Raw genomic sequence first — 14,793 nt, forward strand, 5'->3', positions numbered from 1 at the left:
AGCATGATGCCTGACACAGTGTGTGGGAAAACAGAGTTTATTTATTTACCCTGGTAACTGCCCACAGAGGTAGAAGGTTTCCTTGACCAAAAAGAGGGCAATTCATTACCCCTTTTTCAAAAGGCAGTCTAAAGCGGCAAACCAAACTGGGAACAAGTCCCACTGAATTCCATAGAAATTATTTCTGAGTAGACATGGTTAGGATTATACTATATTGTTAGGGTCTGAGTGCATGACCAGTTCCTTTTAGTTCACATACAAACTTGTATGCTTCTGCCCACCCCATAGCATTTGGCACCTGAAGCAGCTGCCTCACTCTGCCTAATAATAGGGCCATCACTGCTGCAAAGCACTTCTAAGAATTTTTTTGAGGCATAAATGCTGGGCCAGGCCCATATTTATTTATTTATTTATTTCACTTATATCCCACCCACCATAGGACTCAAGGTAGCATACACAGGGCACTGATCTGACTCAGACGTTCTCAACTTTAGCAAGGGGCAAAGTGGCTTCATCAGCTACCTCTGTATCATCGAGTAAGAGAGGATAGCAAGAGATCTATACAGTTATCTACCTTCCCCCCTGCTTAATACAGCTCAGAGTACTCCCTACCACCACCACAAAAATAGATACTCCATATTCTGTGAAATAGTAAAGGTAAAGGGACCCCTGACCATTAGGTCCAATCGTGGCCGACTCTGGGGTTGCGGCACTCATCTTGCTTTATTGGCCGAGGGAGCTGGCGTACAGCTTCCGGGTCATGTGGCCAGCATGACTAAGCCGCTTCTGGTGAACCAGAGCAGTGTACGGAAACGCCGTTTACCTTCCCGCCGGAGCGGTACCTATTTATCTACTTGCACCTTGACGTGCTTTCGAACTGCTAGGTTGGCAGGAGCAGGGACTGAGCAACAGGAGCTCACCCCGTCACAGGGATTCGAACTGCTGACCTTCTGATTGGCAAGCCCTAGGCTTTGTGGTTTAACCCACAGCGCCACTCATGTCCCTCTGAGAAATAGTACAGGCCCGTTAATTTCAATTTTCACTATTGCTTTAGTAATTGCAAGTGTTCACTGGAGTCTACCTGCTAAGGATCAGGAACATAAAATATTTTCTAAGAAATGCTATTAAATAAAAAGAGCAAGACTGACCTACTTAGGGGTATGTTTAAATTTGTTCCACAATAATAAGCGGGATCTTGATTTCCTCATTGAGCTACGTACGCTGTGCTAATCATGGAAGAGAGTGAGTCCTCATACGCACGCCTTCATGGGCTCTGGCCAAGCTGCCCTTTGCCAGGAAGTGAGGTCAAGCTTAGCATCCCAAAGGCACTCCCCCCCATCAGCAAAATTTATTACTCCTTCCCTACCAATCAGTACTGAGCAGAAACTCAAGTTTGGCACAGCAACTTTTTCTATAAAAGCCCAATGGACGTGGGTTCTCTTTGTATACAACACCAGAGTGAAGGTTCTGCTATCCAAAGCAGCAGTAGGATGCCGTGGTCCTGGGTCTTTGCAGTGGTTTGCTGCTTCTTATGCTTTTCCGGTGATGCCTTCCAAAGGTAATGTGCCTTCTCTTTTCAAGTCAAGTCAAGTCAAGGCCTAGTCTTGGGAGAACTGTCTGCTTCCCAGCGCACGATGAATGCGTAGGCTAAGTACCTGATGCAGCAGGGTCAAGGACAAATCAGAATTCCCTGATGTAGCTACTGTGCTGGGATTGATGTTAGCATTCACACGTTTTTCCTCCAGCCCATTTTGTATTATATGTGACTGGTGGCAGGTGGGAAGTTGTACTTACATAGGAGAGAATAGACCACCATGGTGCACTTCAAATTGGGGGAAGGTAGAATTGAAGAAGTTGGAGGCATGGGTGAAGATATAATAAGAAACGAGTCAAAAGGCAGAGTTGGGGAGCAAGAGTATGGATAAAGCCTGTTAAGGCTGTGTAAAGACTATATACCTTGTTTTCCGCTTTATAAGATGCACCAGACCACAAGATGCACATAGTCTTTGGAGGAGAAAAACAAGAAAAAAATTATTCTGAATCTCGGAAGCCAGAACAGCAAGAGGGATCGCTGCGCAGTGAAAGCAGCAATCCCTCTTACTGTTCTGGCTTCTGGGATAGCTGTGCAGCCTGCATTCGCTCCATAAGATGCACACACGATTCCCCTTACTTTTTAGGAGGGAAAAAGTGAGTCTTATAGAGGAAAAAATATGGTACCTTTAAAGTACAGTGCTACCTCAGGTTAAGAACTTAATTAGTTCTGGAGGTCCATTCTTAACCTGATACTGTTCTTAACCTGAGGTACCACTTTAGCTAATGGGGCCTCCTGCTACCGCCGTGCGATTTCTGTTCTCATCCTGAAGCAAAGTTCTTAACCCAAGGTACTATTCTGGGTTAGCGGAGTTTGTAACCTGAAGCATCTCTAACCTGAGGTACCACTGTACCCTTTCCCTCTTCTTTCCCTCAAATAATTCTGGGCACTTGTTCAGGGTTGCTGGAATTGTAACTCTTTGAGGTATAAACTCCTTTAACTCCTTTAATCCTAATACTATGGAAACGCCCTTTGATTTGATGAGTGGGTTATATGTAAAAGGAATAAAAAAAGTGGACACAGAAATAGTAAGATCTGGTAACAAACTGTCTGGTGGAAAGGTTGGTGAAAACAAAGTTTAGACTGTGGTGAGGGGACAGATTGTATGGTGATGTTTTTACCAGAGAAGATCAAGAAAGAAGAAGAGGGTGGAGGCAGTACAACTTTGGACATACAGATTGGCATAAATCACCTCAGCAGAGAAGTGAACAGCTGAATTTGGGAGACTGCAATAAGCACATCCTTTCCTTTAAGCTGCTACTTAAAATTCAGTGCTGCATATTGAGAGATGTCTCAGTTCCACTGAGAAATCAAGGCAGGTCTCCAGAAAATTGTGATTAGGCTTTGTTGCCTAATGTGGACTAAATTTAAACAAGCGTCAGCAAAGCTGTTTTGGAGGGGCAGAAGGTAGAGGAACACAGGTCCTCCCCCCATACTTTTGAGATTGAAACTGTGACCTTTCAAATGCAAAGCATGTTCTCTACCCCTGAGCTATGCCATTTCCCCCCTAATCAATGCAAGGGTCTCATAAGAGGAACAACTGCTTTTTCCTCCCCATTTCTGGAAAGGTGCTAATAATGACATATCCTAGGTCCCTGCTTCTACATAACAATACACTTTCCCAATAGCTATGCCACAGCAGCACTGCAGAAATTTAAATCTGGATGGCAGCCTCAAAATCAAGGCGGACCATTGAAGTAAATCGCTGCAGGTGAAGGAATCCTAGGAACCCTTATAAAGATAAAGCGAAACATTGATGTCTGTCCTCAGTGTGGTAACCTGAAACAGAAGCATATTCTTTGTGGCTATTATTGTGCAAAGGTTAAACGGGAGACAATTGCCATAAGGAAAGAAATATGGGCACAGGAGGGAGGACCACATAAGGCTCCACCTATAGAGACTGTATGAGGGAGAGAAAGCTAGAGATGAAGATGAAGGCAAGCGGATCATAGAAAGAACAAGGAAGTGCCCATCTTTGTTCACACAGCACTGATTATGTAACACAGTGGAATATTTGGTCACAAAATCCTTGCACTCGCAGAGTAAAAATAGCTGAAAAAATGCTACTGATAACACTTATCCCCAGAAAGGGTAAATTTTAATTGTATTTTTTAATTTGCCATTGTAGTACAGCATCACTGCTGTACTTTAAATGTTACAAAGAAGATTCTAAGGGAAGAAGCGAATGCATTTGGTAATTGTACTTTTGGAAATTACCTGGATGGCTAATTTAGCTACTGTAAACTTAGCTGATTTTGTCATTGTATTAAAGTTGGTTAAGCAAAGTCAATCATTTGCAGGAGCAGATTCTTACGGCATCTATTTGGTCATATTACACTGTACTGTGTATTGGGGGGGACCATGGATTTAAACTGCATTTGTAAATGAAATGAAGCATATTCAGCAATCTGCCAAGTCTGGTTAACCATTGTAGACAGTAGTGGGATTGTGAGAGAGGGTGCCGCAAAGCAGGTATGGGAGTCACTGTGATATAAAAGGAAGGAGTGGTTGGTCCTCAGGAATAGAAAAACAAGTTGTAGAGCAACAAATGCAAATAGTGATTGTGTAGTTGGGTGGCAATAAAGAATTATGCTTATGTAACAAACATGAAGCATCCTTCCCTTAATATTGGAAAAACAATAATTTTTAAAACATCCAAAATGTAAGGACCACAAATTTATGCAGGTTTGAAGCTGTGGACAACAATATGCAAGACTGAAGAACATGCTTCAAAAACTGCTAAATGACTTTTAAATAAAATTGTGTGATTCTATTCTCTCTCTCTTTAAAGATAGATTAAAACTAGAGGAAAATTACTTGCTGACAGTCCATTGCAAGCATTTACTGCCATCTAGAGCAAGTGAGAGGTATCTTCCAAGCCAAGGCAGCTGTCATCTGTGAAACAAGGCTGCTTCCCCCTTGCAGCAAAGTCTGAAAGTGGCCTCAAACAAACTGTATTTCCTCACCAGCATGACTTTAGTTCTTGCAGCAGTTTATTCAGCTCACTGTGGGATGGAAGTGGAAGAGGCATTCTGGATATCCCAGAGAAAACACAACAGCATTAGAAGAGCCCTGCTGGTTCAGACTAAAGAGCCTTCTAATCCAACATTGCATTCTCACAGTGGCTACCCAAGTTTTATAATTCCTTTCTTAACACCTTTCAGGATTCCGCTTAAGAAAATGCCCTCAATCAGGGAGACCCTGCAGAAGATGGGGATGGAAGTGTCTGATGGCTTCCCTTCCATGGAGCACAGTCTATACCATCTTGGCGAAGCGCTTCATAATGTGACAGCACCTACCACCCTCACAAACTACAGAGATGTGAGTGTTTGATGATGCCCCTTGAGCAAGCGAGTCAGCAGATCAGGGGAGCCCAAGAATCTTTGTAGAGATATTTATGGAACGTGAACAAGGAGTGTGGTGGAGTCTCCTTCTTTGGAGGTCTTTAAGCAGAGGCTTGACAACCAGAGTGCTCTGATGGTGTTTCCTGCTTGGCAGAGGGTTGCACTCGATGGCCCTTGTGGTCTCTTCCAACTCTATGATTCTATGCGATGGAGGGCCCTTCCACCTGTCCTTTTAAACCATGCATCTATGATGATTTGTGCTTATGATGGCAACAGGGTGGTTTTGCACGATCCTGCATTCCTCACTGCGTACACCTGCAAAGGTGGTTTTTTTTGGGGGGGGGTGGATGCACTGCTTCATATCCCATCAGTGCAGGTCCTGTAACTTCCTGCAAAAATGCTGTAGTTTTTATAGTACAAATCTTTCAGGATTGTTCGTTTGTTGCACTTTTGTGGCACTGTAGAACAGCACTGCTTACAGATTTGTTATTAGATACTGAGCAGCTTTTAAATGTCATAAATAAATAAAATGAGAGTGCTCCCCTCCAGATGCTATAATAGCATTTGGAACACATCACAAAACAACTAAGAAAGCAGAACAATGTGTAGTTGGTGCAGCATCAGTCTACCACTCATACATTATCATAGCATCAATGATATGTTGCCAAATGCAGTCTGGATGGGCACTAAGATTTACGAATCAGCAGCACCCACTATTTATTTGTATTGCAACATGTCTTTCAGACGCAGTATTTTGGTGAAATCAGCATTGGCACGCCAGCCCAGATCTTCAAAGTCATTTTTGACACAGGGTCGGCCAACCTTTGGGTGCCATCCCACCAGTGCTCCCCACTGTACAGTGCCTGCGGTAAGTGATAGCGAGTACCATGCATACTCAGGGAAACACATGCCAACAATATAGTATGGAAATGCCTGGATTCATGGTTTTTTTTCCATTCAAATGCATGGTAATTACAACATTTGTTCATTGTGGAGTATGATCTGTTTCTGGTGCACCAATTAATATAACCTCAGTGTCTTTCTTTCCTATTAGCTTCCCACGCCCGCTACGACTCCTCCAAATCAAGTACATACAGGCCAAATGGAACTCAAATTGCAATCCAATATGGGAAAGGACACGTCAAGGGTTTCCTTAGCCAGGACATTGTGACAGTAAGTACTATAAGGGGGTAGAAGGCTCCTCTTTCCTGGCAAACACAAGGCCATTCACAGGCCTGGATTCTTCTATTCCAAATCACTGGTTGAAGACTATGACCTCTTGCACTCAATCAAGGAGAATCCCCATAGTCTGGACCAGCCTTCCCCAGGTTGATGCCCTTCAGATGTTTCGGGCCACAACTGCCATCAGCCCCAGCCAGCAAGGACAACGATCAGGAATGATGGGGATTGTAGTCTGAAACATCTGGCAGGGGGAACCAGATTGGGAAAGGCTAGACCAGACTGCCATGTGTCACTTCAACCACTAGATCAGGGATAGGGGACCTGCAGCTGACCTGCCAGGTGTTGTTGTACTGTCACTCCCATCATCCCTGACCAGGAGCCTTGCTGGCTGCAGCAGATGGGAAGCAGAGTTCAACAATATATTGAAAGATTTGGCATTCAGCACTGTCACACTCTCCAAGTTATCTGAATGATGAGAAACTCCAGGGGCACTGTTCATTATAATTTGGAAGGAAGTCACAGGAGGCTGGTGAAGTTTTGCAAAATTTATCTTTATTTACAAATATGCAGGTTGAACATTGGGGAAGAAAAACCCATGCCTGCTTTGCTCCTTAGCAAAGGTAACCTTTCTTTTCCTTGTTTCTTCTATCCAGGTTGCTGGCATTCCTGTTTTCCAGGTGTTTGCAGAAGCCACAGCGCTCACTAACAAACCTTTCAACTATGCCCAGTTTGACGGAGTGCTTGGTATGGGGTATCCCAGTCAAGCCATTGATGGTGTTACCCCAGTGTTTGACAAGATCATGTCTGAACAGATTCTGACGTCAGAAGTGTTCTCTGTCTACTACAGCAGGTGATGGTTGTTTGGAAGAGCCTATGTGCCAGATAACTGGGAGCATAGGTGGTCTGGACAAATCCTTCATAAGGAACCAAAAACTCATTATCTAGTTCAGGCATCCCCAACCTTCAGCCCTCCAGATGTTTTGGACTACAATTCCCATCATCCCTGACCACTGGTCCTGTTAGCCAGGGATCATGGGAGTTGTAGGCCAAAACATCTGGAGGGCCACAGGTTGGGGATGCCTGATCTAGCTGAAGCATGTTTTCAGTGGTAGAGTACATGCTGCTATCCAGGTTCAATTCCTAGGACCTCCCATGTTCAATCAGGGGCATATCCATTTCTTTGAGGCTACTGGGCCTTGATGTACAAACACTGGGGTTGCTCTTCTTTGCCTGGAAAGCTTAGTTTCCATTCACGCAGAGTTCGACACTGGCCCCTCACTGCACCACTCTGAGTATCACCCCCCCCCCGCCACATTCTCATGCACAAGAACACTCTCCTCACATTACTGCCTATGCATGTTTTTTTGCTCCTGCCAACAAGAATCTAATCGACAGAACCTGAGGTATATCATGCCAAGTGTATCAGGTACAAGAGTGGGCAGGAAGGAGAAAGTGACTGCTTGTGATTTTTGTCCTAGGAATTCTGCGCTGAACACTGGGGGAGAAATCATCCTGGGAGGCAGTGACCCATCTTACTACACGGGGGACTTCCACTATCACAGCATCAGCCGGGAAGGCTATTGGCACATTGATCTTAAAGGGTGAGGGATGCTGCTTTTTACTGCTCCAAGTAATTCACAAACCCTTCTAAGCTCCATCGCCGTGTGACAATCCAATAAACACTCCATTTATCAAACTTGGGTTCCTTTTTAAAAACAACAACAACAACAATCCTTGTTGAGCTTTAAAATTGTACAAAACATATCCCCCCCAAATATCCTTTCAAAATGAAAACAAGGACTTTAAAAGCATTAAGGAAGAGAAGGGAAAGGGTATGTGGAGGCATTTTCATACACCAGTTTATTCTTTCCTTAAATCAATATATGATGCAGCTGTAAAATCTACATTGTCTGGAATGTATAATTTTATTTATTTGTCTTTTTATGTATTCAGCGCTACATTAACACATTCATGGCCATAATATCACAAAAAATAGTCAAATAAACTTTCACATGTGTGGTTGGTCTCTAGGGCTGGGGAACCCATTGCCCTCTAGATGTTGCTAGACTACAACTCCCATCATCACTGGTCTTTGGCCATGCTGGCTGATGGGTGTTGGTAGTCCAACAACATCTGCAGTGCCATAGATAACTCCATATATTAGCACATACATCCTATAGGTTACTTATCTTCTCTAGGTGTCAGAATGGCTGCTTCACTGCAAGGGCGAGGGTGGGTAGGGCATAAGGGTTTGTCTGAAACATGAAAGGCTGTTTTGCTTTCTCCACAGGGTTTCTGTCGGGGGCGAGCTGCTGTTCTGTCACGAAGGGTGCACAGCATCTGTAGATACCGGGACTTCCTATATCACGGGCCCAGCTAGTTCAGTGTCTATTCTGATGAAAGCCATAGGAGCTACTTTGTTTGAAGAGAAAGATGTAAGCATACTGAAAGGTCTCCTCCAAAAGCTTATCCTCTCTTGCAGTGGGTAGACAAAGAAATGACAGGTCAAAAAAGTCATGAGGAAAAACAGCAGTGGAACCTGAAGCCTGGTTGCTTTTCATGCATGCAAACACTCCCTTGGTGCCCTTGAATGCTGTTTTGTTTTGTTAAAAAGTGAAGCGCTGGGTTTCATATCTTAGTAAAAGTGCCATGCATGCCAGCACAAAATGGCTGCCATAGGTAGCAAAAGAAGACATGACAGTACTCTATGCCTGAGACTCCCATTACAGTAAAAACACTTGATTACAGGTGCAATTGTCAAGTCTGAAACTAGGAACCTTAGCACTGCCCCTTCTCCTTGTAAGTAATTTGCTGGTCTTCTCAAAAGGTGAAGAGTATGGACAGTATGGATTTGGAGGTTGCTTTTGCTTACATGAAACCTAGATTGAAATCTAGGCATGAGGGAGATACTCCGATGGATATTAGATGGGCTTGGTCTTCAACTCTTGCCTGAAGTACTTTGCCCCACAGTCTTGAGTACAGGACCTAAAAGTTTCATTTTCCTATTAACTCCTTTCTCCTCTCACAGTATATCATCGAATGCAAGAAAATTCATTTGCTGCCTGATATCTCCTTCCATTTTGGAGACAGAGCCTACATACTCAGTGGCTCCGCCTACGTCCTCCAGGTAAGATGCTGGGCAAGATTTGCAATAAACAGGAAAGGTGGAGGGCAGCTAGGAAATAGAGGAGTTAGGGTAGAAAAAAATTCCAGGGGAAAATTTTTGAGGTCTGATAGTTTGAGCAATGGTGCAACACTAATAGGCACAGTGGAAAACAGGAGTGCCTGGGGTGCTCTGGTCCATGGGGTCACGAAGAGTTGGACACAACTCTTTTGTGTTTTGAGACTACAATTCCCATCACCCTGACCACTAGTCCTGCTATCTAGGGATCATGGGAGTTGTAGGCCAAAAGCATCTGGAGGGCCGAGGTTGAGGAAGCCTGATCTAAGGCAATAAAACTGTCTCACTGACTCACTTCCCTGCTTGGTTGTGCCATTCTCTCTGCAGCATTCTGAATATGGCCAAGAGTTCTGCACCGTGGCATTCTCAGGTTTTGATATTCCTCCTCCACTGGGCCCTCTCTGGATTCTGGGTGCTAGTTTCATTGGAGAGTACTACACCGAATTTGACCGGCAGAACAACCGAATTGGCTTTGCCACATCCCTCTGACACGGAAGAGTCCTTCTTTCAGAGATTACTAACTTTTGAGAAGAAACTGCATAAACTGTGAAAGAGAACAGCTTAATAATATATTGTTTTCAATAGCAAAAAGAACTTGTGTCAATATGTATGCAAAGCCCTTCAATTATTCTGCTGCATTGCTAAAAGCTATAAAACAGTAACATCAAGAATCACATACCGGTAATCCCTGGATTTCAATGTCCTCTTCCTATATTGTCCACTGAAGTCAGAAAGCTGAAAGTTCTGCTTCCTATCTTAAAACTAGGACAGCTGAAATCTTTCCACCTTAAATTATAACCTGTAGAATTCCCTTTCCTGCTTAGAGGAAGTGACTGGGAAGTGTCCGTCTTCTGTGGTTACTTATTTCCCTTCACTTTTGTGGTTACTGACGTCCATACAAAAAGCCGTCCTTGTTGTGAGAGGGACAAGTCCTACTTGTTTTCGAGTGAAATATGATCAGGCTAGATATGGAAATGATAGCTAATGAACAAACGTGAGGAAAAACACAGTGTAAGAGAAAATGAAGGTCCCATGCAACAATCTGAACAATCCTGAAGCAGGGTTCATCTGGCAGTCTGGGTTTCTCCCAAAGAATCTTGGGAATTAGTCTTGTGGAGCTCCTGACACTACCGGTATATCTTCCACTGAATGGGAAACATGACAGGATAGAACTGCCCTGGTTTAAGAAGTATAGTACAAAATCCTTATATGACACTCCCATTCTGATGTGGTAATTTTTTGCATTAACATTGCGTGTCTGTAAGTGATTGCATGAAGCAAACTGAAGAACAGAATCTTCCATTTCATTTCACTCACTTAGTATATCTATATCCTGCCTTTCTTCTGTCATGGAATTCAAGATGACATATATGGCATTTCCAGGCATTTTCCACCCAGATACTTGCTAGAGTCTCTACACCAGGGGTTGTCAACCTGGTCCCTACTGCCCACTAGTGGGCGTTTCAGGATTCTAGGTGGGCGGTAGGGGGTTCTACAGCACAAGTGGAATCCTCCTTCCATTGAGCACTGGTGGGAGGTAAGGAAATTTGTATTAGTGGGCAGAAGGTATAAAAAGGTTGACTACCCCTGCTCTACACTGACCTAACCTGCTTACCATCAGCCCTCAGACCATTCCGTGGGTTAGAAATCAAGCTAATGTTCTAATTTTGTCCATGGCCTAACCGTTGAAGGTATCGACTTAGGATGTCGTCAACTTTTTGAAGTCAATAGCAAGTGCATTAAAACAATGCATAGGGTAGAGAAAGTGGATATAGACAGGGACAGCCCATCCAGTTTTGCCACCTGAGGTGAAACAGGAATTGCTATCTCCTGTCTGACAGCACACCACGATCCCACCAACTACTGCCGCTTCTGCACCCCGCATCCCACCCCTGCCACCACTGGAACACCCTGGCTCTCATGGAACTTGATGATAGCTTGGGTATTCCACAAAGCACTGCCACTCGACTTCTCCTCTCAGGCTCAAGGAAACCAAGCAACAACGTGGGATGCAGGAACACCCTAGCTCTGGCCAAATCCAGAAGGAGTCAGGGCTTTTGCATGCCATTGCTGCTCATCTGCTCCACCTCAGGGGTGAGAAAGACAAGTGTCAATGCCATGTGACAGAATGCCTCCCTCTCACCAGTGAGAGGGAGGTATTCTGGCATCAACGGCAACAGTTGGGCAAGCAGAGCACTGCCTCTTGCGCTTTTACCACCTGAAGTGAGAGCTTCACCTTGCTTCATGAGCAGGCCAGTTCTGGATATACAGATGTTTTTCTCCTCTCTACAATACTAGAATTCAGGGCCATCCAATGACACTAAATGAATAAGAGTCAGGGCAGTTGGGCAACAGAGAGTACTTCTTCACACAGCACATAGTTTAACTATGGAATTCACTTCCAGAAGAGGCAGTGGTGGTCACCAACTTGGATGGCTTTAAAAGAAGATTAGAAAAATTCATGGCGGATAAGGCTATCAATGGCTAAGATGGCCATGTTCAAACTTCATAGTCAGAAGCCGCATGCCTCTGAAAGGCAGCTGCTGGGAATCACGGGTGGGGAGAGTGCTGCTGCTTGTGGGTTCCCCATGGGCATCTGCTTGGCCACTGTGAAAACAGATGGACCTTAGGCTTGATCCAGTAGGCTCTGATGTTCTCAGAGCCCTCCCCCTCTGATCCTAGGTGTGAAATATTACCATTACACCTTGTAGCCATTACAGCCTTATCCTCCACAAATTCCTCAAATTCTTTTCCAAAGCTGTCTAAGTTTACATTTACATTTGATTGGTAGTGAATTTCACAACAAAATAGAACAACACAATTTCAGTAGCCTCAGTGAAGAAGAGCTGACACAGTAATCTATGTAGTTTGTGGGATTTCCCCAGTTTACAGAGGGGTATAAACCGGGGGGGGGGTTCTAATCATCACCTCAATCCAGACACCTACCTTGAGGGATGATCCCAGCCAACAAGTGGCGCAGCAGTTCCCAGCTAGCCTTCACCAACCAAGATGGAAGATGGACCTTTCACAACTCTGAGCAATGTAAGATTTAATTTGTATCCAGAATTAAATCACCAGTGAATACTTCTTCCATTGGGACTCTTCAGCTAATGCATCTGAATGACCCTTAGTTCAGCCTATTAACACCTCTGCCAATGTGGCAGGACAATTTCCTGCCTGCCCATTTTGTACAGGACAGGAATAGGGCTTTAGATGACAGCCACTAATGACCTGCAACCAGGAGGTATTAGCACTTCAGAACATAACCAACAAGGAGGACAATTATAGCCATTCTGATTAAAATAATTAGAGTCAGTCTATTTCATGAGAAAATGAAAATCACTCTGTGTTGCTTCCTAGATGTTTGAGAAAGAAGCAATTCTTCCTGGTTAGAAATTGGCACATTTCAATGGGAAAAATAAACCAATCAAATGTAAATGATCTCCTATCATAATACTTTAAATATTTTGCTCACCAAAGTTTTTGGGTGGGCTATAATATGTTAAACCCCAGATCTCACAAAGAGCGGGTGTTCACTTATAACAGTTACCAAGGCTGCTGTCTTAGCTCTACTGATCTGGGAGCAAGCTTCACTGAATTCAGTAGGACTGACTTCTGAGTAGACATGGTTAGGATTGTGTTTGAAGTGCTATACAGTGATTACAGAAGTTAGTCCCCTGCTCACAGTCTCACAATTTAATAAACACAATACAAAATGGGAAAGGAATGAGGAGGGTAGAGGTGAGCATGCAAATTCAGGTACCAGTTCTTGAAAGTTACATAATCTCCACAGTGTCATCTGATCCAGACAGCCAGCAGCACAACCAAGAAGTCCTTAGTCCTCTGGGCTACAGTTTAAGCTAGTTCCTTTCAGTTCTGCAGCTCTGGAACATGTAGATATCACTGCTTCAAGCTCTCTCACTCTCCAATTTCTGGGAGACCATTCTCCTAACGCTTTGTTCTACCCTCACATAGCCCAATCCCATGTCATTTACCTCTTGAGTTTGCCTTGTTGCATTTAGGCCCCCATTACAGCTTGCAGGATCTCTGGCACCTGCACCTCTCCTTATGTGACAGCTACGGACCACTGCACTCCTCCATCAACAGAATTAGTCAAAGGAGCTCTTGGTTCAAGCCAGGCCTTATCTGTGTAGCCTGGATACATGTAGAGCCCTATTGCCTTTGCATGCCAACTAACAGATTTGTTTTCTATTAAGTACAAGCTGCTGATTCTCTTGATTTTTTCTCACTCTTCTGAGTGAAAAAGGTAACAGCCTCATGGTGTGTTGTGACTCCAGGAGCTTTTTTTAAAAAAGAAAACATGCTTCAGTGTGTGTTTGCATTTCACTTATGATCAGGAACACCTGTGCTGAGTTAAGCATGGACCTCTCCTTCAGGATTAGCATGGACTGAAGTAGCCAATGCATTGTGGGGTTTGAGAGACAGACATACACTGGATGGCCACTTCACACGTGCCCTTCAGAATGATGATTACTGCTGCTACTCTTGTTGCAGATAGCGCATATCAGGGAGCACCTTTCCAATCACTGCATCTCCAGGTCAATAAAATATTAATTGCCTAAAGCTTTGCCTGTCATGCACCTGCCTTAAAGGCACATAGCCACAGTCAGGAACAAAACTGGAAACCTTAATAATTGTTGAAGAAACTAATAGCTGAGCTATGGATCATGCTTTTGGCTGAAGAAATTGAGTTATATTCAAGCAAAATTATTAGCTAACATCACCATCACATTTATGTTCCATAAGGTGGCTGGCATACATGGCCCCCTTGTTTTTTATCACCTCAATCTATGAGGTAGGTTAGACTGAGACTGACTGGCCCAAGTGAGTTTCAGAGCTGAGTGGGGCTTTGACACTGGGTCTCACCAGTCCTCTCTCAAATCCAGGGATGGGAAACCTCTAGTCTAGTCTTCCAGATGTTGCTGGATCACAACTCCCATTGTTCCTGACCACTGGCTATGCTGCCTGCAGCTGATAGAAGCTTCCCCATCCCTGCTCTAACCACTACACCACACATAATTGGGACAATTCTTTACAGGGCTGTCATCCCTGCTCACCAAAACACGCTGCCTTCAACTGATGTGTGAATAAGTACACATTAGACAGGTATAACATCCCCCCTCTCCATACTAGGGGGAAGCTGCTCCTGATGAATTATTGCCTGCCATGCCCCTCTTTAGCTGCCAGATCTCTAGATATGTTTACCTGAACCTGAGAGTTCAGTGGAGCTTACTTCCAAGTAAACATGCTTTGAAAATTGCAGCCTGAAAGGCTCAGAGCCTCTGCCAGGGTGGACCCTTTTCTCCCAGGGGACTTAATCACAGCAGCCTCCCCTAAGAGCCTTCCAGCACGAGACTCTTCCATGGGGAGCGGCGCGTTTACTCGATAGAGTCTCCAGCGCTGGCTGCCTGCTCGCTGCTGTCAACAGAACCTGGAGCCCCACCTGGCACCTTACCTGGCGGGATGCTGATGCT

At 44.3% G+C, this 14,793-nt stretch overlaps 1 protein-coding gene across 1 annotated transcript; it reads left to right on the forward strand.

Moving 5' to 3' along the window:
* Positions 1 to 1,108: 1,108 nt before the first annotated feature.
* Positions 1,109 to 14,752, forward strand: REN (renin). Its single transcript, XM_081914577.1, has 9 exons — positions 1,109 to 1,558; positions 4,756 to 4,912; positions 5,680 to 5,803; positions 5,990 to 6,108; positions 6,771 to 6,967; positions 7,596 to 7,718; positions 8,408 to 8,552; positions 9,146 to 9,244; positions 9,626 to 14,752. The coding sequence occupies exons 1-9, from the start codon at positions 1,425 to 1,427 to the stop codon at positions 9,785 to 9,787; spliced, it is 1,260 nt and encodes a 419-aa protein (XP_081770703.1). The 5' UTR covers positions 1,109 to 1,424; the 3' UTR covers positions 9,788 to 14,752.
* Positions 14,753 to 14,793: the final 41 nt, after the last annotated feature.

Source organism: Podarcis melisellensis (assembly GCF_964234715.1).
Source record: "Podarcis melisellensis genome assembly, chromosome: 6".
Lineage (NCBI taxonomy): Eukaryota > Metazoa > Chordata > Lepidosauria > Squamata > Lacertidae > Podarcis > Podarcis melisellensis.

Excerpts from the sequence above, each read along its gene's own strand:
- REN (XM_081914577.1), top strand. The coding sequence starts at position 1,425 with ATGGACGTGGGTTCTCTTTGTATACAACACCAGAGTGAAGGTTCTGCT. Across the intron at positions 6,109-6,770 it reads TTAGCCAGGACATTGTGACA|GTTGCTGGCATTCCTGTTTT; the intron begins GTAAGTACTATA and ends TCTTCTATCCAG. Across the intron at positions 9,245-9,625 it reads GCTCCGCCTACGTCCTCCAG|CATTCTGAATATGGCCAAGA; the intron begins GTAAGATGCTGG and ends TTCTCTCTGCAG.